The sequence below is a fragment of the Vitis vinifera genome, chromosome 16 (assembly GCF_030704535.1).
Source record: "Vitis vinifera cultivar Pinot Noir 40024 chromosome 16, ASM3070453v1".
NCBI lineage: Eukaryota > Viridiplantae > Streptophyta > Magnoliopsida > Vitales > Vitaceae > Vitis > Vitis vinifera.
Genome location: NC_081820.1, coordinates 8,753,405 through 8,779,291, shown reverse-complemented (window position 1 = coordinate 8,779,291; position 25,887 = coordinate 8,753,405). Strand labels below are relative to the sequence as shown.

Sequence of the window (25,887 nt, the reverse complement as noted above, 5' to 3'; positions counted from 1 at the left end):
GAGGTCGGGCACATTTTTCAAACCTTCAATCTTATGGTTCAAAATCAATTCAATTCCAAAATACAAGTCCTCAAGTCAGATAATGCAAAGGAATACTTTACTAGTAGTCTCAGTACTTATCTTCAAAATCATGACATTATCCACATAAGTTCTTGCGTTGACACCCCACAACAAAATAGGGTGGCCGAACGCAAGAATAGACATCTCTTGGAGGTTGCCCGGTGCCTTATGTTTTCCTCTAATGTTCCAAACTATTTCTGGGGGGAAGCTATTCTCACAGCTACCTATTTGATTAACCGTATGCCATCCAGAGTGCTTACCTTTCAATCCCCACGTCAACTTTTCTTAAAACAGTTTCCTCACACCCATGCCGCCTCTTCTGATTTACCACTCAAAGTATTTGGTTGTACGGCATTCATTCATGTGTATCCTCAAAATCGTAGCAAATTTGCTCCTCGAGCAAATAAGTGCATTTTTCTAGGGTATTCTCCAACCCAAAAAGGGTACAAATGCTATTCTCCAACCAACAAAAGATTTTACACCACCATGGACGTCTCTTTCTTTGAACATGTCTTCTTCTATCCCAAATCTCATGTTCAGGGGGAGAGCATGAATGAACATCAAGTTTGGGAGTCTTTTCTTGAGGGTGTACCTTCTTTTCACTCAGAGTCACCAAATCCTTCCCAATTCGCGCCCACTGAGTTGTCCACACCCATGCCGCCATCAGTTCAGCCAGCCCAGCACACAAATGTTCCTTCTCCCGTGACCATCCAGTCTCCCATGCCTATTCAACCTATAGCCCCACAACTTGCTAATGAGAACTTACAAGTTTACTTAAGGAGGAGGAAAAGACAGGAATTAGAGCACGGATCACAGTCAACATGTGGCCAATATATTGACTCCAATTCAAGTCTTCCTGAAGAGAACATAGGTGAGGATAGGGCTGGAGAGGTGTTAATTCCCAGCATTGATGATTCTACTTTGCCAATTGCATTGAGGAAGGGTGTTAGGAGATGTACAGATCATCCAATTGGGAATTATGTTACGTATGAAGGGTTATCACCATCTTACAGAGCATTTGCTACTTCTCTTGATGATACTCAGGTTCCCAACACAATACAAGAGGCATCAAAAATTTCAGAATGGAAGAAGGCAGTACAAGATGAGATTGATGCACTTGAGAAGAATGGGACGTGGACTATCACAGATTTGCCGGTTGGGAAGAGGCCTGTGGGGTGCAAGTGGATTTTCACCATAAAATACAAAACAGATGGATCAGTCGAAAGATTCAAGGCTCGTTTGGTAGCTAGAGGGTTTACACAATCCTATGGGATAGACTATCAGGAGACTTTTGCTCCTGTTGCAAAACTAAACACTATCAGGATCCTTCTCTCATTGGCTGTCAATCAAGATTGGTGCTTGCAACAACTGGACATAAAAAATGCGTTTCTAAATGGGGACCTAGAAGAGGAAGTCTACATGGAAATACCACCTGGTTTCGAAGAAAGTATGGCAAAGAATCAGGTTTGCAAACTCCAAAAATCATTGTACGGCCTTAAACAATCTCCTCGAGCCTGGTTTGATAGATTCACAAAAGCAGTCCTGAAGCTAGGCTACAAACAAGGTCAGGCTGATCATACTCTATTTGTCAAGAAATCTCATGCCGGGAAATTGGCCATATTGATAGTCTATGTCGATGATATTATTCTATCTGGAAATGATATGGGGGAGTTACAGAATTTGAAGAAGTATTTGTCAGAAGAGTTTGAAGTTAAAGACCTTGGAAATTTGAAATATTTTATTGGTATGGAAGTGGCTAAATCAAGGAAGGGAATCGTAGTCTCTCAAAGAAAATACATACTCGATCTTCTTAAGGAGACCGGTATGCTTGGATGCAAACCGATTGATACTCCTATGGATAGTCAGAAGAAACTTGGTATCGAGAAAGAAAGTACACCGGTAGACAGGGGGAGATATCAGCGGCTTGTCGGGCGCTTGATTTATCTCTCACACACTCGGCCAGATATTGGCTTTGCAGTGAGTGCTGTAAGTCAATTCATGCACAGCCCCACTGAGGAACACATGGAAGCAGTTTACAGGATTCTTAGATATTTAAAAATGACACCAGGGAAAGGCCTATTCTTCAGAAAGACAGAGAACCGTGACACTGAAGTATACTCAGATGCGGATTGGGCAGGAAACATCATTGACAGGTGGTCCACTTCCGGATATTGTTCTTTTGTCTGGGGAAATCTTGTTACCTGGAGGAGTAAGAAGCAATCAGTTGTAGCCAGAAGTAGTGCAGAAGCTGAGTACAGAGCTCTTGCACAGGGAATCTGTGAAGGGATTTGGATAAAAAGGGTTCTTAGTGAACTGGGACAAACGAGTTCATCTCCAATTCTGATGATGTGTGATAATCAAGCAGCTATAAGCATAGCAAAGAACCCCGTGCATCATGACAGGACCAAGCATGTTGAGATTGACAGACACTTTATCACAGAGAAGGTGACTAGTGAGACGGTCAAATTAAACTATGTTCCTACCAAGCACCAAACCGCAGACATCCTCACCAAAGCTTTACCTAGGCCTAACTTCGAAGACTTAACTTGCAAGCTGGGATTATATGATATATATTCTCCAGCTTGAGGGGGAGTGTTGAAATAATGCCAAAGTTAGGACTTTAATTTAGGAATAAAAAAGGAGAGATCATTTAGGATATTTCCTTATGATTTAGTTTCCTAATTTTAGGAGAGAATTAAGCTAGATTGATTTTTTCTTATTCAGTCATTTGTGTATATATATGTGTATGGTGTGTACCGATTTATATCAATAAAGGAGTTCAGAAATTCTTCAAAATATATATTATTTTCAATGTTTAAGATAAAAATTATATCACATTTAAATATTTTTAATTTTAAAAATGAAAATTTGGTCATATTTAACAATATTCATGATTAAATTATTTGAACTTTACAAATAATTTTTTTATATTACATTATTTAATATATAAAAATAATTTATATATCATATATTAATATTTTTTTTAGTTTTTCCTTTTTTAATCATAAATTTAATTTGTAAAATGAGTATTTTAAAAAATAAAAAATTGATAAAAAAATTAATTTATCATACATAGGATATCTATCTCTCATATCTTACCATGAGATTAACATATCCCATGTAAAAGGGATAAAAAAAAAGAGGGTGGATAATATATCCCATCACTTATCTTATCCTATGTTTGGTTGAACATAGGATAGGATAAGTGATGGGATAACTTATCCTATCCCATCACCAACCAAACATGGGATAGGATAAAATATCTCATCTCTTATCCTATCCCATGCTATATCTGGCCAACCAAACATGGCCTTAGAATTTTTTCGTCCCTTGACAAAACAATCTAGTGCAATCATTTTAACAAATCAAAATATCCTCATCAACGTGCAGGAAAATCCATGCATCTGAACTAGCATGCTACCTTCCCCTATCCAAGATGTGATTGGAATAATGTAACATTCTCAGAGTAATCCATATTTATATCAGTTTTGGAGCCAATACATGTAATTCATACCTGTCGCTGATCAAGCTTAAACCTGCATGTAATCTAGGTTTCAGCTTGCCTACTACTTTCACTGGACTTGGATGAAATACCTTGCTCAATACACTGGATGGAGAAAACAAGTGCCAGGAAGAGTATGAGAATGATAATATCAGTAAGACTAAAAACAAAGAGAACGAGAGCACTAATATACACTCCGAAGCAACTGATAATGGTAAAGAGAGAAAAAAAAAAAAAACCAAAAAACCATAAGACAGCTCTGTTTATAAGAACAGTGCCATCAACAGCTAAGAAGTTACAAGTTTTAACCATTTATGATACCTCAGGGTAGTTCCTGTACTAAATATGAATCATAAAAGTATTTGTGGTTTTCTTGAGTTAAAAAATGCAATACAAGTATATTTTGTGCAGCCCGTTGTATGATTAAGGGGTGTGTTAGCTAAATATATGCCATAACAACTATTTAATGTAGAAGTTTTTCCCAAATGAAAATAATGATTCAGGGCGCACTACCATCTCTTCAAATCAATGGCTGGAAAATATAATGGCTAGTGTTGAGAAAGGAAGATCCCAATGATGACATGCATGATGCAACCCATACTTTTAAGATTCCTCAATAAGTCTTTGGAGAAGAAACTTTTTCCCCCTTTTCTTGACAACAGGAGTTTTTCCTCTAACATTACAATAGATTTGGGCTCTATAGCATAATATAAGAGCTCACTACCATGTTTTCATACCTTCTCCACAGTTTCAAACTTGACCACAACATCTTAATTTTCCCTGCCTTTTTTAAGGTCATAAGCATGTATGTGTCACCACAAGCGGGCATTCTTTCTATGCATGGCATGATGGCAATCAACATGGCAATGCAGAAACAATAGCTTACATGACCAATCTTTTACTGCATTTAAAAAATACACTGTGATTAAAGAGAATGCAACTGCTGAAAATCAATTTCTTTTCTTTTAGTATGCAAAAGAACCAGAGTGGAGGCAACCCATGGACATAGAAGTATATTTGAATCACACTAACAACTTCTAACGAGTGAAAGTTCCTAGCATAAAAGATTGTTTTTTCTTAAAAGGTGGATTCAGCTTAAATCTCCATTTGATGACCAACCACCACCTCCATTCCATAGACTACAGCTAACCTGAGGGACAAACTACCTGACACCTCCACTGTGCCAAAAAAATCCTACCAAAACTCATTAAATTCCCTCCATGAATTCAATACCCTTGAAAAAAGTGCTATCTCATGGTTTTCTTAACAGTATAACCATTGGACAATCTGAAAACCACAGCAGGCCAGATTCCATCTATAAGCCCAACACAGAACACATGTAGGCTATACTACTCCTTACAGCCCCAAAATCAATCACTCAATAAAACTTAATTAACTGTGTTTATAGCTGTACAAATTTGGTGAATCACTTCCCCTTAGAGCTGAGCCCAAAATCCACTTAATGTTATGTAAACCCCACCTCCTCCCTCACCCCATAAGAAATTCTACTGCATTTAACTAAATCCATAAAAAATTATTAAAACCCATTTGAGAGTGAGTCTGGTTAAAGCACTTTTTAATCTGTAGAGCTTTTGTTAGTAGTAATTCTATTATAAGTGATTTTAAGGAAAATCACTTAATATTTAGATATAAACAAAGCAAGTGCTTTGACAATATTTTTGATAATGTTATATAACCAAAAAAAAAAAAAAAATGATTTTTAGAAAAGTCACCTAACAAGTGATTGTCTAGAAATCACTGTAAGTGATTTTCTAGATTTTTAAAAGTTTTTCAAACACCTGATTTCTATAACAAAGCACTTCCAAACATTAGGAAGCAATTCTAACACTCAAAATCACTCCCAAACAAGCTCTAAGTTTCCCTACTAGTGGATTTCACAAGATTCCCTCACTTGATCAATTTTAATGATCAGTCACCACTTCTACAGAAGCAACAAAAGTCAATCTAGAAAACAAACTATCATATGCGCACCAAGAATCCTTCCAAGACTGATCTTCAATTCTATCCATGAATCTGTCCCCTTGAACTTGGAAAAAACATGGGAGAATCCAATAACCCACAGAAGGCCTGATTCTATGCTCAATAATAAATGTGTACACTCTTCCTATTTACCAAAGGATCAAAATAACTACTCAACAAGTCTGATGAACTACGCCAATAGCCCTAACACTCAGCCTCTTCCACTTGGAGGTGAGTTCTGATTCATTTAGTGTTATTTAAAACAAACGCCAAATAAAACCATTACTAACCACCCTGTCCATGCCAAATATTGGCAGCTATAATAATTGTCAACATTGGGATGTACAATGCAGAAAATATCCATGCAAACTTTTCCAATGGCTTTTGAAATTACTACATCAAATATTTCCCTTCCGAACAGTTTCATCCAAAATAATCGATTCTCATGCTATGAAACATTTTAAGGTTGAAACATGTGTTAGAAGATTTTCATAATCAACATTCAGACTGCTCTTTTTGCAAAGTCAAAATACATTCCAGAAAAGCAAAATTTGAGCCTCTTCTTCAGTACCAGGATTGATGTGAGGGCATCCACTCTCTGAGGAGGCACATCTTGGACACAAGTGTTAAACCAAACCACAATGTTTAGAAAAGAAGAGATACATGGAGTGTAAAGAAGTCACTGTGATCTTTGTGATTATTACTATCTGGAAGAAGAATAACTCCGTTCCATGGTCCCAGAGAAAGCTGTCATTTCTTTCATTCAAGGGTAGAGGACATGAATGAGAAAATAGAATAACTAATTATATTCACAGGAGGGTGAATGAAAGTAATGAAGATCTAACATTCTATATTTGTTTCCAACCCAGCACAACTGGCTTCTACTGTCTAGTGATGACAAACTTGGTTGGCTTTGTGGATTCTCATGTATAGGCACAGGTCTACAGTGTTTAGTAGCAGTTTTGTTCTTCTGTGTAGGCCCTGTTTAAACAAGGTGCATCAAAACACTGATGACCAACCCCGGGGGTGGGGCGTTGTTGCACAGAAGCATCAGCCACATGGCCTGGAACACACAGCATTATGGAAAAGTTATTAGAAGACGAGTATACCTGAAGAAGATAACTATGCAGCCAATCCAATGTTTGTGGGAATGTTGTTGCTGATATATTTACAACTGTCAAACCCTGTTCAACAACAGACCAAAAAAGAAAGAATAAAAATAAAAAACTTTATAAGTCGCACAAAGAGTAGCCTATTCTGTTCATTAATATTTCCTATTGAAAGGGCCTTTGGCATACATTGCCTAAATATGGCTAATATGGCAAGACATAACAAGACAATTTTTCTTTTATGGGCAAATTAGAGATGTATACTGATAAAAGAAGACTAGAAAAAGAAAAGTTGTAACCTTAGAACAAAGGAAATACACAGGGCACACTAAGAGCCAATAATAGAAACAAAAAGAAGCCATACAAACAGCCTAAAAAGACCTACTCCCCAAGCAATATGTAGGAATATTGATAGAATCATGACTTATTTCATTTTTCCTTAAACAGATTGTGTAATGGTCTACAAATTATTTTATATTCCTAAAAATCAGATGTAAATAGAATAGACTAGTTGCATTTCCTTTCTTTGGTCCAAAGAGAAGGCAACTCTGTATGTATCATATATGTGTACTATTCAGAGGAATGATAGACCAGTTTCCATTTTTCAGCCATTATGGTATCATAGCAGGTTGATACCTAAGTTTTTCTCTTCTCCATTATTGCTGAGAACACCTTCTCTGTGATTAGCCTTCATCATTGATCTAGTCCTTGGCCTTGATCACCATTTCATTATTAACCTGGACCTAATCTTCTCTCATGTTATCCCTTGAGAATGTCAGAAACCTCTGAAACAGTTACTTTCACCAATTCCACACTCAATCCTAAACTTTTTTTCTACTGGAAATCCTACTCTGAAAATTACAATTTCAAAATTGAATCAGTTCAATTTCATGACATAGCCCCAATCAGCCAAAATATTCTTGAAAAGCAAAAGGACAATGAACTACATATTGGGCAGCTCATTTCCACCAACTGATGATCCTTGGCCTGAGACCTGGGATGCAGAAAATTCAATGGGTGATGTTCTGGCTATTGCACTCTATTCAGCCTGAAATCAGTAAGACCTATCTCATACTAACATTCACAAAAGACATCTGGGAGGATGTCACTCATATGTGTTCTAAGAAGGCAGTTGCTAGAATTGGATCCATGAAACAAGGAACCAAGTCTATCACAGAATATTTCAATATTCAAAAAAGGACTTTGGCTAGAATTGAATCTTTATCAAGATGTGGAAATGGGGTGCACAAAAGATACAAAGAAGTTAAAGGATATGATGGGGAAAGAGGGACCTTCTTCTCTCTATGAGAGAGGTATTTGCTTACGTTTGAGGGGAAGAAGGCTGAAAGGGACTAATGCTTTGTAGACCTGAGAATCCAACCTCCGAAAGCTTTGCATTGGCAACCTCAAAATTTGCTTCATCTAATAGAAGGAAACCTAGAGACAAGGATGACCTTGGCAGCCTCAACAAACATCTATACTCAAGGAATCTCTAGAAACTTTCCTGAACAAAAATGATGTGGAGAGGTTGAAGAAGCGGTGATTCAGTTGGAAAATCCAAACTCAACCACAATTCCTATTCCATAGCCCAAGCCAAATAGGTAATATTTACACTTTAAATACCTCCAAAGCAAGTTGTTCCCACACTGGGATTATTGATTCAGGTGCCTTTAACCTACTCAAATTCTGCATTGTTCTATTGTATTTATCTCCTCTAGTCGTATAGCAACATTTCTAAGGCTTGAAACAATCACCAAGGGCATGGTTTGAAAAATTCCTCAAATCAATTTGCAAGACAGAATATGTTCAAAGCCAAGGTGATCATACTATGTTCTAAAAACATGTCAAGGGAGAAAATTACAGTGTATGTTGATGACATAAAATTAACTGGTAATTGACGCGGCTGAAATTGAGTGGTTAAAGAAGATACTTGCACAGGAGTTTGAAAAAAATTGGAGGACCTCAGATATTTCCTTGCAATTCAAGTCTCGATCAAGGGAAGTTTGTCACAAAGAAAGTATGTCTGAAACCCCTTGAAAGATGTAGGAATGTTGAGATGCAAGCTAGGAGATGCACCAATAGATGTAAAGGACAAAATTGGAGCATCAACAGAACATACTGCAGTTAATAAACTAGTTGGTAATTCAATTGGCACATACTAAACCTAATATTGCATTTAGTGTTGTAGTTAGTTCATGCATGCTCCAAATGATGAACACATGAATGTGGTGGTAAAGATCTTGAGATATTAAAAAAGGACTCAAAAGTGTCTTCACTAAAAATAGTCATCTAGAGGTTGAAGCTTACTATGATGCAGATTAAGCAGATACTATAAATAATAATAGATCTACTCTCAGGTATTGTACCTTTGTTGGAGGAAATTTGGTGACTTACAGAAGAAAAAAAACAAGTTGTGTTTAGATCAGTGTTGAAACAAAGTTCAGGTCTATGACATAAGGAATTTGTGAACTAATGTGGCTAATGTCTCTAATTAAGGAACTCAAAATAGGTAGTGTTGGGTCTATGAGGCTGTATTGTGACAATAAAGCAACTAATAACATAGCACACAACCAGGTTCAGCGTGATAGTACAAAACATACTGAGATCAATCAACATTTCATCAATAAAATGCTAGATAATGGCCTATTTGTATACCATTTGTCTCAATGAAAGAACAATTTAAAGGCTTTCTAAAACAATTATTTCAATCCATGATCACCAAGATGGGAATGATGGACATATTTGAACCAGCTTAAGAGAGTGTTGAGGATATTATGTTGATTCTGTTGAGAATATTGTGCTAATTCCTGCTGCAAATGAGAACTAATCAAAGATATTTTTGTGTTGTATCCCAGGAAATCAAAATGGAATTAGTATAGGCTAGATGTTTTTCCTTGTTTAGCTCTACTTAGTCAAACTATTCCTTATTATTTAAAGCATTGTACTCATTCAAAAAAGTTAGAAAGAATTTTTCCAAAGCTTTCTTCAATATGTTTGCTTGAATTCAATTAAACTAAAAAAATGACAGTATTATTTTTTAAAAGCAATAAAAAAGGAAAATGATAAATATTAAGAATTGATTTTTAAATAATAAAATGATTTATTTAATTTAAAATTGATTTTTATATAAGATTATTTAAATTTTAAATATCCATAATTTAGTCATTACACATGTTCACGGCAATGTAATAATCTGGTTTTGTCAAACACTTAACTGTTGCTTCTGAAACCATTATTTACCAAATGTTCAATTGTTTTTCATCACAGTTGATTTTTCATTTACCATAGCTAAAAGTGAATTCCTAAAAGTTGCAGCAATACCAAACTGAGCATAGCTACTAATTGTATACAACAAAAAACAGAAAACTTGATGACAACTCAACTTCCATTATTAGCTGAAAGAAATATCCATCAACAATGATACCTGGGACTTGAACGAACAAAGATAATCCTGGATTGTTTTTAAATTGCTTATTAGCTTATCCTTGTCCTGTAAAAGGCAAGAAAGGAAGTTACATTCTGGTTACATACATGTAAGTAATTGCGCAGTAAAGGAAAATGACATGTAATCAACAATGGAACGGACAAAATATGCTTGACTAAATATCCAACTCAGACATAAAGGAATATCGCATATAATCAACAACACAGTCAAATGAAATAAAAGGGATTGAAATAATCATCATAAGCATTCAACGGTAAAGGAAAACATCTCTGATGAGAAACAATTGTGTACAGATCTAGCATACACACAAAATTTGGAATGCAGGATCTAATGACCACAGGAAATCTTGTTATGAAAACACAATTGTCTAAAATACAAAAAACTGCAATAAAATTGTCTAAATTATTGAGAACTCCCAAAATTAACAAAAAAATTTCTCATTAAGCCACAGTTTGTTTCCATGTGAAGAAAGTTTATAGAGAATTGATAAAATAGCTAACTATATTTGTTTTCTCTCTCTTCAATCTGAAATAAGAAATTCGTTGAAATGATAATGTCTGATTGGTGCTTGATTTTGTTCACATTCATCACAGCTTTAGCATTAAGTTTGACCAATTAATCAAGAATAATTGAGCTTGTTGAGACTAAAATTGAGTAATTAATATTGTTCTATTGTAGGTTAATAGGTGTATAAGGCAGCCTTGCACCTATCTTGACAATGTTCATCACAAGAGATAATTCACGTTTTTCAGATCTTAACTCTTTAGTTACAAACTTAAAAAACAACCACAAGCAACAATATAGGGACCTGTTTCACGTAGCTGTAGCTTACAGTTGAGTGTTTCTTTGAAGAAGATCTATGTAAACGAGAGGTTCACATTTAAAATGTTAAAAATTTTGAAATTTGGAATACATACTAAGTATTCTTAAACAACGTCTAAAACTCAGCTTCACTGAAAGGATCTCTTGGGCTCCAATCTCATTTATTTTAGAGTACTTTCGGGTGTGAGGAAACATGGTGTAATTGACTTTAACAATCACAAAGAGCTTTTAGGTAATTAAAAACTGCATCAACCTTGGACTCATAATACAATTATACCCTTTTATTATAGAATCTATTGGATCCTAATATTTATTGTAGAATCACTTACAACTTCATTATCTCACCTGATGATTCTTATGCACACAAAAACTCAAAATAAAAAATGATATATTGAACATATAACAAAGTTCACATGCACATAACTCTGACCCTGCATCTAATTTTGGGAAGTTGCTGCTTCCAACACCACATGTCTATGTCAAAACATTGCACCTGAGCACATGTTCAAAAACACACCCTTTTACCCTCTCAACTAATGTTATGAAATGGAACCAAACAGGCTGACAAACTGGGTTAGATCAGCATTGACCATTTTCCTGCTTTTAATTGAACCAATAAGCAAAATGTGGGGTAAAAACCAGTTTAGAGGGAAAAAAATAAAAAACAAAAGTAATAATAATAAATTACAAAAAAAAAAAAAAAAAAAGAACAGGAAAGAAAAAACAGGCATACTGATTGAGCAGGAAATTTAAACAAGAGCATTTTGAATTTCATTACGAATGTGAAAAAATAAAATAAACTTTCAATTGTGAAATGAGGAAGATAATGTGTTTGCAGAACTTTATATAATTTCCAATCATAGCAGCTATATTTTGATTTGCGTGCTGGAAAACATTTCAAACCATATTTCAATAGTGGGAGAAAGCAACGCCCGCCCACCCCCACCAACACAACACAAGACCTACCACCACACACAAAAACTGGAAAAAAAGAAAAGGAGTGAAAAAAACCAAATGCCAAAAGCTTACAAAGCCCAAATCAAGTAATAAAATTAGTCTTAGTTAAATATCTAGCAGCAGCATACACCATAATAAGAAATTTCATCTGTGCTTCATTATTTGCTTAAATAAAGGTAAAATGATTTGCTTTAAAGTAGGAGGCCTGGGACAGATGTGTAATGCCTATAGGGAGTTAGGAATCAGGCTCATTGAGTGAAAGCTTATTTCTAACAAACTTTGGTAGAGATTGTTTTCCCTAAAAGGTATCCTTTCATTGGCTACTAGAGATTTTTTTTTTGGATAGGTAAATGAGAAAATATATTAAAAAGCACTAGCAAAAAGGCACAATAAAGTACATATCGAAGTATACAACACACACCAAAAGGCTAGCAAGAGAGAAAAGGAAAAACCAACCACCCTAAAACCAACCAAACCACAACATCCTAAAACAACTGGACTCTCCTTAGCAGGAAACAACAATGTTAAAAGCACAATCCACACCCAAAAAACCCCTAAAGCCTAGCAAGAAATAGAGAACGCATCGGAGACCTTCTAAAGCATAAAAACTGGAACCCAATTGGTATCAAAGAAATTGACCTCAAAAAGAAGAAGATTAGACCCCCAAAGCCCCTCCCCCTTACCTTGACCAAGACAGAAGAACAATCGTAATTGCCTGGGCATTCAAGTTTTAGGATCTCCCTCTCCAAATGAGTAGCCAAAAATGATTTCTTCTTTCCACCTACAACCTTAACCCCACGACCTTTTCTTGACTCTATTTTCCTGAGAAGGGAGTTAATTTCCTTTTCAAATCCCACCACAGGCAAGCCCAAATAGTTGTTGAAAGTAACTAACTTGTTGAGGAGGCTAATAGAACCGAGCTTCTCCTCCTCTTAAACCTTACCAGTTTGCAAAGCTTTGCTAGCCTCCAATTCCACTTCCCTAACTGCCAAATCCTTACCTAAGGAATCCTTTGCTGCACTTCTTGTGAAGAACACCAACCTCCCAACTTAAGGCATCAAATTTAGCAGTTGGAGGCTCGACCTCGGAGACCCCAAGAAGGCCTCACTATAGCATCACACTTTGCGCCGAGGAAAGGAGACCTAGTCGAAGGAGGAAGAGTGGGGGAAGATGTTGGAAAACAAAATCTTTTTAATATTTCTTTGAAAAATTAGTACAAATATATATATATAACTTTCAAACTTGTACATTAAATGGAAATAGAATAAGACAATTGACCTATTCCTAAAACTCTTCCTACAAATCCTCTAAATTACAACTTCCCTAATTTATATAGTTAACTAATTTAAATATACAGAAAATATGCACAAATTTAGGAATAAATAAGTCAACTCCATGAAATTAAGAATAATTATTGGATTCCAACACTCCCACTCAAGCTAGTTCAAAGATATCTTTTATTCCCAGCTTGCTAACCATAGAGTTGTATGTAGGATTCTAAACACCCTTTGTGAAGACATTAGCTAGTTGTAGTTTGGATGCAACAATTAAATTAAGAAAATAAAAAATTGAAAAATAAATATCCATATCATATTAACAAAAAATATGCACATGAGAGTATTTTTTATTTCTTTATTTTTATTTAGTAAAATTTTCATGTCAAAATAAAATATGTATTTTTTTTACAAAAAAAAACCAATGAGAGTTATGAGACAAGAACGGAAAAAAATGCAAAAAAGTGAAGAAAAGACAAAAATACCAAGGTCCTAGCAAAGGTACGTCCATTTTTCCTCCTCATCTTTGTCTTCTTCACATCACAGCGGAGGCTAGGGCAAAATTTGGGGTGTCTTCGGGTTGAAAACAACCAGAAAAGGGGGTTGGAATGAGATCTTCAACTGTATCGCCATTAGAAAACCCTCACCGCTGACGACTTTTCTGGCAACTCTTTTTGGCGACGTCCTTTTCCAACACCGACCATACCATCAGGTGCGCAAGGAGAAGATCTTCAAGTTTTGTCAAAGCACCGGAGAGAGAATCTCAATCACGCACCGACCACGCGAGTTTCTTCTCCGACGGCCTGAACCTCAAGCGCCGGCGCGCGAGGGCGGGTGGGAGCACTTTCTGGCAACGCGCTTCCACCTCCAGCTTCGCCTGACGCCGTTTAGCCACTCTCCATTTGTGTTTGTGCCATCCGAGCCCTACAAGTGCATTTTTTGGGGTTTTTGTCTCCGCCGGCCCTCTAAACAGCCTTTCCGACGACCTCCGGTAACTTCCTCTCCACCCCGAGCCCTACACGTGTCTTAGGAAGTGTTCTTCTACCCTTCCAGTAGTGCCACATTTGATTTTCTTTACTATTTGGTCTCTCATAGCCGCGGATCCTCGGTTTTTCTTCTTTCAGCTGCGATCTGAAGCCGTATTAGGGCTCTCTTCAATCCAAACATATTTCGTTCTCCAGATAAGTAGATATGGCTACTAAAAGTTCCACTTTTTCCTCTGTTATATCTGAATCTCCTATGATTACTTCGGAGAAATTGGTTGGCAGTGAAAATTATTTGTCCTGGTCTGCCTCTATGGAGCATTGGTTTATAGGTCAAGGTTATGAGGATCACCTTGTTACGCAGGAGGCGGATATCCCTGAGGTTGACAGAGTACAATGGAGGAAGATAGATGGACAGTTCTGTAGTGTACTATGGCAATCAGTTGAATCTAAGATTCTGCTTCATCTTCGGGCCTACAAAACATGCTTTAAATTTTGGAATCAGGCGAAAGGGCTATACACGAATGATATCCAACGTCTTTATAAGGTGGCTTCTTCTATTGTCAATGTCAGACAACAAGACATGGATTTATCTACTTATATTGGCCAGATTGCCTCTCTTAAGGAGGAATTTTTTACCATGATGCCTCTTACTACTGATGTTGGGGATCAACGAACACAGATTGACAAGTTCTTCATGGTTCTTACGCTTATTGGCCTCCGTCCAGATCTTGAGATGGTTCGTAATCAGATTCTTGGCAGTTCCTTCGTTCCATCCTTGGATGATGTGTTTGCTCGTCTCCTCCGTATCTCCTCCACTCAGACTTTGCCATTTGATAACACTTCAGATTCTTCTAGGTGAGTTTCTCAAACTAACTCTCGAGGAGGACGCAATGATAACCGATGTAGAGGTCAACGTCCTCATTGCACCTATTGCAATAAGCTTGGCCACACTTGTGATCGGTGTTATCAGTTACATGGGCGGCCTCCCCTCACTGCCCACGTGGCTTAGTCATCTGATCCTCAGCCGCCTCAGCCTCCGAGCTCCTCCACATCTCAGGGTATTTCCCTCACTGACAGTGAGTATGATGACTATCTCCACTATCAAGCCACCAAGTCAGCTTCTGTTACTTATGTTGCCTAGACTGGTAATGCTTCTGCTTGTCTTACCCACACATCTTCTCTTAGACCTTGGATTCTAGATTCTGGCGCTTCTGATCACATATCTGGTAATAAGGATTTTTTCTCTTCTATTACTACTACCTCTGCCTTACCTACGGTTACCTTACCTAATGGTTCTCAAACTGTGGCTAAAGGCATTTGTTTGGCACATCCTCTCCCTTCTCTACATCTCACTTCTGTCCTTTATACTCCTGAGTGTTCCTTTAATCATATCTCCATCAGCAAAATCACTCGTACTCTTAACTACTCTATTATTTTTTCTGATAAATTTGTGACCTTGTAGGACCGGAGTACGGGGAAGACGATTGGCATAGGACGTGAATCTCAAGGCCTCTATCACCTTACCTCGCCTTCAACTCCTGCAGTTTGCATTTCCACTGATGCTCCCCTCCTCATCCACAGTTGCCTGGGCCACCCTAGTCTATCCAAGTTCTAGAAAATGGTCCCTCGTTTTTCATCTTTGTCACCGCTTGCATGTGAGTCTTGTTAGCTTAGGAAACATACTCGTGTCTCGTTCCCAAAGCGTTTGAATAATTGGGCAAAGTCTCCTTTTAAACTTGTCCACATTGATGTTTGGGGTCCTTGTCGGACCACGTCTACTTTAAGATTTCAGTATTTTGTCACTTTCATTGATGATTATTCTCGATGTACTTAGTTATTTTTAATGAAAAATCGAGCTGAGTTATTCTCTATTTTCCAAAAATTTTATGCTAAAATCCAAACCCAGAAATCCAAACCCAGTTCAATATTTCTATTCGTGTGTTACACAGTGACAATACCAAGGAATATTTTTCTACACCATTTACTTCATTTATGTCCCAATATGGGATCCTTCATCAGTCTTCTTATGCTCATACTCCTCAACAAAATGGTAGCTGAATGTAAGAATCGACATCTTGTTGAGACAGCTTGTACTCTCCTTCTCCATAGTAATGTTCCTTTTCGTTTTTGAGGGGACATTGTTCTTACAGTATGTTATTTGATTAATTGTATGCCCTCATTTGTATTACACGATCAGATTCCTCATTCCCTTCTTTTCCCTGCCCAACCACTTTATTTCCTTCCTCCTCGTGTTTTTAGTTGTATTTGCTTTGTTCATATTCTCACTCCTGGACAAGACAAACTTTCTGCCAAAGCCACAAAATGCATCTTATTGGGATACTCCAGACTTCAAAAGGGTTATTGTTGTTATTCCTCTGAGACTCATCGCTACTTTCTCTCCGCTGATGTCACCTTCTTTGAGGACTCAGCATTCTTCTCCACCTCTGAGTCTCTTCCTATTTCTGAAGTCTTACCCCTTCCCATTATCTCCCCACCTGATGCAGTGCCTTCTCGCCCACTTCAAGTTTATCATCGCCGTCATCGTGTTGCTGTTCCTCCTTCTTTGGCTGAGGTACCTGCTGACTCACTTCCTATCCCTTCAGCTTCTCCTGCCCCGGCTCTGCCTCCTTCTACTAACTTACCCATTGCTCTTCGAAAAGGTAATCGATCAACTCGCAATCCTCATCCCATTTACAATTTTTTGAGTTACCATCAATTATCTTCACCCTATTCTGCATTTGTTTCTGTTATATCTTATATTTTTCTTCCCAAGAACACCCCTGAGGCTCTTTTCCATCCAGGCTAGCGATAGGCAATGGTAGATGAAATGGTTGTTTTACACTCCAATGGCACTTGGGAACTTGTTGTTTTACCCTCTGGTAAATCTACAGTTGGTTGTCGTTGGGTCTACATAGTTAAGGTTGGCCCTGATGGTCAGGTTGATTGCCTTAAGGCCCACTTAGTTGCTAAAGGTTATACTTAGGTTTATGTTTCTGATTATGGTGACACTTTCTCTCCTGTTGCCAAGATAGCTTTTGTTCGTCTCTTGCTCTCTATAGCTACCATGCATTCTTAGCCTCTTTATCAGTTAGATATTAAAAATGTTTTCCTTCATGGGGATCTTGCTGAGGAAGTTTATATGGAGCAACCACCTGGTTTTGTTGCTCAGGGGAAGTCTGGTTTAGTGTGCAGGTTACGCCGTTCTCTATTTGCTTGAAACAATCTCCTCGAGCATGGTTTAGCCGTTTTAGTTCTGTTGTTCAAGAGTTTGGTATGTTTCGCAGTACAGCAGACCATTCCGTTTTCTATCATCATAACTCTTTGGGGCAATGTATTTATCTTGTAGTTTATGTGGATGACATCGTCATCACAGGCGGTGATCAGAATGGTATTCAGAAATTAAAGCAACACCTTTTCACCCACTTTCAAACTAAAGACTTGGGGAAACTCAAGTATTTCTTAGGGATTGAGATAGCCCAATCTAGTTCCGGTGTGGTTCTTTCCTAAAGGAAGTATGCTTTAGACATCTTGGAAGAAACCGATATGTTAGATTGTAAACCGATAGACACTCCTATGGATCCAAATGTCAAACTTATACCAAGACAGGGAGAGCCTTTAAGAGATCCTGGGAGATATCGACGACTTGTAGGTAAACTGAACTACCTCACCATTACTTGTCCAGACATTTCTTTTCCTGTAAGTGTTGTTAGTCAATTCCTACAGTCACCATGCGATAGCCATTAGGATGTTGTAATCCGCATTCTTCGATATATCAAAAGCACACCAGGCCAAGGTGTGTTGTACAAGAACAGAGGTCATACCCAGGTTGTTGGTTACACAGATGCAGATTGGGCTAGCTCACCCACAGATAGACGTTTCACTTCCGGGTATTGTGTTTTTATTGGAGGTAACCTAATATCCTGGAAGAGTATGTAGTGGCCAGATCTAGTGCTGAAGTCGAGTATCGAGCTATGGCTCTAGCAACATGTGAACTCATATGGCTGAAACATCTTCTTTGGGAGTTGAGATTTGGAAAGGATGAACAGATGAAGCTCATCTGTGACAACCAAGCCACTTTGCATATTACATCCAATCCAGTCTTCCATGAAAAGACTAAACACATTGAAGTTGACTGTCACTTCATTAAAGAGAAGATCGCATCAAGATGTGTAGCGACTAGTTTTGTCAATTCAAATGATTAACTAGCAGATAGTTTTACTAAATCTCTCAGAGGTCCTAGAATTGAATACATTTGTAACAAGCTTGATGCATATAACATATATGCTTCAGCTTGAGGAGGAGTGTTAGATAGTGTACAGTTATTTCAGTTATTTACTTTTCTTTTTTTTCCCTTATTGTATTGTGGGTCCCACTAGCATGTATATATATACCCAAGTCCAATGTGTATTATTAATAGTTTTTAATAACAAAAATTAGTGATTCTCCCTTTTCTCTCTTTTCACACTTCTTATTAGGGAGCTTTTGTGTATGCCCAAGTACAAGTTTGTTTTTCCTTTTCTTTTTGAAAAGGAAATACCTTCCTTGCACACTTGTTTCCATATTATTTTATTTGTTAAAGAAAAATATTCATTGCAACCATTAGAACTTGATGATTCTGAATACCTGGAGCAAGCATTTATCACTGAATGTACGAGTTGAAATCCACTCCTCTAGCAATGCCTGCGCAAGATAGAAGCAACTCAATAAAATGTTTCAAGATTGAAAAAACACAAAAAGATATCAACGAAAGAATAGTATGTTATCCTAATAAAAAGAAACTATTTTAGCCCAGGTGCATTAAGAATATTGTGATTTTATATATAATTATGATTTTGTCCCAAAACCTTAAGCCTCAAGGATTGTTTTCGCTCATTTTCATTCCCTTACATTAGCTTTACTCTTTAAAAGAATAGAGGCAAGCAATATTGTCAACCATGGAGAAAGGCGTATATGGAATACTTTATCCTCTATTTTTCTTGTGCAAGTGAATAGAGAAGAAATAATTTTCTATAGAACAAAAAAGACAGATTTATAGATATGGACAACCCATTATTATTTGTTCTTAAATAAGTCTCGCCCCAAAACCCACTCCAAGGGCATGACAATCATTTCACACCTCAAACCCGAAGGATCAAAGTGAAAACGACACAAACATTCATTTTGTAACTAGATGGTTTCCAATTACCAAATTCCTATTCAGAGTAGTAAAATAAATAAATTCTATAATCCTCAAGTCTCAACTTTAAAAATTAACACATCAACCAAAGTATTATTGTTCAAATAACTCCAAACTCAAATAATTCAAATGGGAATTAAATTTTAACATATAAACAATGTCCAAAATAAAGTTTGAACCAAAATCCTAATAAAGAAAAATTCCCTAGCCTAGCCATCACTCCTCGCCCAAACTGAGAGAACCTGAAAAATTATCAACAAAGGAACATGAGCTTAAAGCCTAGTAAGGAACATCAATACAATTTCATGAATCAAATAGTTTCAATCATACTTATAAATAGGAGATATGGGGTACAATCATTTCCATAAAAACATTTGAGTTCAAATATGCTAATACATTTTAAACTGTTTAACTAAATATATTCATATATATCAAAACCATTTCACATCCAATCCAAATCAAATACATTTCAAATATTTTCGCTTTGGTTATCATGTAACAAATGGTGCCTAATTAAGTGAAACTTTACAAATGAGTAACTAGTTTCAAATTTGTTCCATTTAAGGTGAACAAAACCAAAGGTCAATAATTATAATCCATTGACTAAGGTCATAAGGTCAACTATTATAACCTGTTGACTAAGGTCATATAATATCAACTATTATAACCCATTGATTAAGGCTGGATATGTCAACAATTATAACCCGTTGATTAGGTCCATAAAAATGTCAACAATTATAACCCGTTGACTAGGGCCATATAATATTACCTATTATAACTTGTTGATTATGACCGAAAATTTCAACAATTATAACCTGTTGACTAAGGCCATAGAAACTAGAATCAAACACTTTATTTTATTAATTCAAACTCACAAAACAAAATTTCATATCTCCACAATTATGTTTTTTTTTCATAAACAAAGAAAATGATCAAACATATTTCCCATGCAACATAGAAATTAAAATAATATTTTTACACATTTCAAAATACAATATAAAAAGAAAATTATTTTCTTTCACAAAATTTGCATTAATTTCTCTTACCTTAAAGAAGCACTCAGAAACCTTAGAAAATTAATCCCGAAGAATCCACTCTTCACCAAACATTACATGAAAAAAAAAAAAAAAAAATCTATTACTATTAACTATTTATCTAAAATTATAGGTTCGAAAATCCTAATAATTTCCTATGTTATGTCACCTATATTATTTTTAACTTCTTAATCAATAAAAATTTAATTCGTGAGTTTCTAAATTCTTATAAAGTTGGTTTCTTTCCAAGATTTTTCCTAATATTCTATTAATTTATTATTATTATTATTTTTAAACTAAATCTCTCAAAAATATGTTTTTTCTATTTATTGCATTAAACTATTATTATTACTAATATTTCATTTATTAGCTTAAAACTAAATATTATTATTTTTATTAATTTTCATATTCAATGCATAACCAACCCATTACCCTTCTAACTTCACATTCTCTTACCTTTTGATTATTATTAATACTACTTTCCTCCATAATCAGTACACAATTTGGCTTTTGTTTATTATTAATACTATTTACTTCCTTTCCTAGGTCAACATGCAGGCCTTTCCTTGGCCTTTTTTTTATTTTTTATTTTTTTTTCAACATACCTAATCCTTCCTACCTACACACATCTTTCATCTGTTTTTTTTTTTTTTTTTCTCTTATCTCAAAAGTTCAAACTCTTAACCTCCATATTCATAAATTTTATGTATTTTTCACATTCAAAACTATATAATTTTTTTGTTTTTAATCTAGATCTATTCATTTGAGTAATCAAAATTTGTCAATCTCCATTAAACGAACGCTAATCAAAATTAAGATCCTCCAACAAACTTTTAAAATATTCACTATTTAACGAATAAAAAAATATTAATATAAGGGTTAAAATCTTACCTGGAAAACTGATATTTAACTCTAAACCTCTAATTCTTCAGTCCTACGCTACCCTACGTTCCTCGATCTTTCTAATCTCCATGTAAAAGGGTTTTCTAAATGAAAAAGATAGAGAAAATCTAATTTATACCTAGGGCTTTTAAAAGCGAAAAGACTTTTCTACCCTTTATTAAATTAATTTAATTAATTTAATTATTTTAATTCTTTTAAATTATAATTTTACCCTTAAATTGGGTTTGGGGTATTACATAAGCTGTCTCTATCAATCATTTATGAAGAAAATCAAATTTTCTCCTTTTAAATATGCAACACCATTTGTGCCTCTCTCTACCCAAGTCTCCATAACCATGTGTCTCAAAATATATCTCCATTTAAGTGCACCAATCTCCTGAACCCCAATTCCCAATATCCCTCCACATGATCTATATTGCTAAACCAGAATTGCCTCTACAACTCGTCCAATCAATCTGCAAAAGGAACTGGAGTGGTGAAGACTAATAAAACATAAATGATAGGCTAGAGACCTGTTTTTTGTAATGAGTCATTTCCCTCATTTTATAAATTCTATTTATCCCAAAACACTATCCTCTAATATAATATTTCAACAAAAGTCCAGCACCCACTCAGCCTTGAGAAATAAACCTAGTAACAAACCTAGATAACATAAGGAGAACCTCATACACACCCCAGAGGTGAATTTGCAAAAGAATGAAATGCCTAACCCCAAGAATCAAACTCATCCTCCCTAAGCCATAGGACTCAACTTGTCACCACCACCCCCATCCATCAATACACCACAAAAAAAAAAAAAAAAGCCGTAAATATCCACAAGGAATCCCACCTTCCTTTACCAAATAAAAATAATAATAATGATTAAAGAGATCTATTAACTAAAATGAAGAATCCAACCATGAAACTAAGTTTATTGGATTCAAATGTAAGTATCTAAGGGTCAGATTCTTTTAACTCTAAAATTTAGGATGCAAGAAATTGGCTAAAAAGGATCCAAAATTTAAATATGGATACAAAGACCTACAATAAACTTCAAGCAAGGTCAAAGATAGGTTTAAAGGGTCAAAGGACATGGAAGAGGATCATAATGAAATGGAGGATTTTTTTTTTATAGGAAACGACAAAGGAATATATTGATAAAAAGGATGTACAAGAGAAGGATAAGGAATCCTCCCACCAAAGAAAAACAAAACTATAAGGAATCAAATACAAGAAAATACAAAGTAAAAACAAGCAAACTCTCTAAGTTAGGCCAACCCAGTAGGATTACACACCCCTAACCAATCAAGTTGTAACACGTTAAGGGGAATCCCCTTAAAAACCTTAGAACAAAAAGCCCAAAGAGAAGCAAGGAAATGAATAGAATCCCAAAGGTTCTCTAAATTCCTTGCTTTATCCTCAAAAATCCTTGCATTTCTTTCCCGCCACACCACCCAAATTAAAGCAATGCACGCAGCTTGCCATAAAACAATCCCTCTCTTAGAAGATCCAAAACCGTTAAAATTGGTAGATAGCATGTCAAAGATGCTCCTTGGGGGAACCCAATCCATCTTTGCTAACTGAAATAATCTGTGCCACAACCCCGTCGTCAAAGAGCAATGGAGAAAAAGATGATCTATTGTTTCTCCATATTTCATGCACAACTTACAAATGTCAGGACTAAGTGCTTTGTAAGGTCTTCTCAACTATAGCAAGTCGTTAGTATTTACCTTCTTGTGTACCACTAACCAAACAAAGGACTTGACTTTGAAAGGGACTTGAGAATTCCAAACAAACTTAGTAGGGAAAACTGGAGGCAAACCAGAAAATTGGGATAAGGCAAAAAAGAAAGATTTGACTGTAAAAAGTCTTGAAGGAGATAAAGATCAGGATCTCATATCTGGAACCGAAGGTCATAAATGTAGACAATCAAGAGACCGCATGAGGCCTTCTAAATCTTCTATCTCAAAATCGGAAAGGTTACGACGAAAATTAAAGTTCCAAGAGAAGAGGCAAGTAGAGCCGAGAATTGAAGAAATATAAGTATTTGTATCCGTGACTACTCTAAGTAGTCTTGGATATTGGACCCCCAAAGGTTGGTCCCCCCACCACAAGTCTTCCCAGAACCGAATTCTTTCCCCATCTCCTACCACAAACCGAGTAAACTTGGAAAACTCTTGGGAGACTTGTGCAATAGCCTTCCAAAGACAACGATGTGACCATCTGACTATAGTGTTGGCATCCCAACCATTGGAGTGTGATCCATAAATGCTTAAAATAACCTAATGCCACAGAGCTAAACCCTTCCTACGATATCTCCACAACCATTTCCCTAAGAGAGCGAAATTCCTTATGGAAATCTTTCCAAATCCCAATACCCCTTTCGCCTTCGGATTATACACTACATCCCAGCTAACCAAATGATCTCTTTTGCCTTCCCCAACCCTTGACCATAAAAAAATCTCTTTGCAATCTCTCAATTTTTGTTGCCACTGAGGCGAGAATCTTAAACAAGGAGAGGAAGTAACAGGGCATATGGGTGAGACAAGATTGAATGAGAGTTATCCTGCCTCCAAAAGATAAATACGCCTTTTGCCACCCATCTAATCTTCTCGAGATCCTCTCAATCACAGGATCCCAAAAGCCACAAGCTTTGGGATTCCCTCCCAAAGGAAGACCCATGTAGAGTATAGGTCACCCTAAAGCCTTGCAATTGAGCAACTCGACCAACCTAGAGAGACGATTCTGTTCAACATTAATGCCATAAATATTACTTTTGTCAAGGCTAACCTTCAGCCCAGAAATATGCCCAAACACTAGCAAAACACTCTTGAGGACCACATATCCTCTTCTTGAGTGCTAGAAAAGAAAATGGTATCATCTGCAAATTGTAAATGGGACACCCTTGTCCTGTTCCTACCCACCCTAAAACCCTCCGAAGCATTTCTTTCCTCTGCTCTCAACAACATCCTGCTCAATACATCTGCAATTAAAGTGAACAAAAAAGGGGATAAAGGGTCTCCTTGTCTTAAACCTCTAGATGCCTTAACCCACCCTTTAGCGTTTCCATTCACTAAGACTGCAAAAGATATCGAGGACAAATAGCCTCTCATCCATTTCCTCCATCTAGGACTAAACCCCTTCTTCTCCAACACATGATCCAAAAAATCCCAACTCACATGGTCATAAGCCTTTTCAAAGTCAATTTTGAAGACAACTCCTTCCTCCCCTGATCGTCTTTTCTCATCCAGTATCTCATTGGCTATGAGAACTGCATCCAAAATTTGTCTCCCTTGAACAAAAGCTCCTTGAGTAGAATAGATAGTTTCATGAAGTACCCCTCTTAGACATCCTGCTAACACTTTGACTATTATCTTGTAAAGACTAGTGATCAAGCTAATAGGTCAATAGTCTGAGATTTTCTTTGACATGCTTTTTTTAGGTAACAGAACTATGAAGGAAGCATTAGTGCTTTGATTGATAATCCCGTTCCTATGAAACTCTACAAACACTCTCACTAGATCCTCTTTGATCACATCCTAATAATCTTGAAACACTGCAATGGTAAAGCCATCAGGCCCCAGTGCCTTATCCCTATCCAACTGAAAAATGGCCTTAGAAATCTCTTCTTTAGTAAAAGGGGATTCCAACCTAGACGCACTCTCTCCAGAGATAAGGACCAATCTAAGCCTTCAACTCTTCAAAACTCTTCAGAAGGGCTCGCGTAGAGCTTTTCAAAATACCTTAACATCTCATCTTTGATTCTCTCTGAATTATTCAACACTAGGTCTCTTTCATTCTCCAACACCTTAATATATTTCCTATTTTGCCTGCCATTAGCCACTTTATGAAAAAATTTTGAGTTACAATCCCTTCCTTAACCCATTTCACCCTAGCTTTTTGTCTCCAATGTATTTCTTCCCTCAAAATCAACTCCTCTAACTCCTCTTTTCTTAAAGCTCTCTAGACTAAAAGTTCAAGGGAGAGACCCCCTTCTTGCTCCAAGGTATCAAAGTTAGCTAAATCAAACAGGATACTTTTTTCCCTTTCATTTAGCTCTCCAAAAGAAGCCTTATTCCACTCTTTCAATTTGGCCTTAACAAATTGTAATTTCCTCATGAATTTGTGACCTTCCCACCTATTTCCTTGAAACTCTCTCCACCAACTTCCAAAGCGCTCCTTAAAACTAGGATGTTGCAACCACATATTCTCAAACCTAAACGGTGTTGGGCCCCACTTGAACGGATTGGTTTCCAAGACTATCGGCAATGAAATGGAGGATTTTCAGTCTACTATTAATGAAAGTGATGATAATTTGAATTTCAATGATATGATGATAAAGTCTAAAGCTTTTCGAGGATGTTCATTCTCTTGTTTTCTTTTTTATTTTGATTATTAGATGTTTGGGAAATTAAGATATGCATTTGAACAAAATGAATTTATGTAGAGAATATGATGCTTCTTATGATATGGGGTATCATTGTATTTAATATTTTGAACTATTATTACTATCTTGTTGATTATAGAAGACACCATGAGGGATGAAAAATTCATAGTTAATTGTTGAAGATTATCTTAAGTATAAGATTGGGTGACTAAGTACTAGGATTAGGTAAATATATGTATGCTCTTTATCACCTTGCTATGCTCATATTATTTC

The 25,887-nt window shown here is 36.3% G+C and overlaps 1 protein-coding gene across 1 annotated transcript in view; it reads right to left on the bottom strand.

Moving 5' to 3' along the window:
• Nucleotides 1–25,887, bottom strand: part of LOC100257148 (uncharacterized) — a 70,369-nt gene that overhangs the window by 9,912 nt on the left and 34,570 nt on the right. Inside the window, exons 12-15 of the mRNA XM_002263897.4 lie at nucleotides 18,759–18,815; nucleotides 10,076–10,141; nucleotides 6,652–6,726; nucleotides 3,575–3,667 (exon numbers count right to left, since the gene is read on the bottom strand). Coding sequence (XP_002263933.2) covers nucleotides 3,608–3,667; nucleotides 6,652–6,726; nucleotides 10,076–10,141; nucleotides 18,759–18,815 — 258 coding nt within the window. The 3' untranslated portion in view covers nucleotides 3,575–3,607. The remainder of the gene's footprint in view (nucleotides 1–3,574; nucleotides 3,668–6,651; nucleotides 6,727–10,075; nucleotides 10,142–18,758; nucleotides 18,816–25,887) is intronic.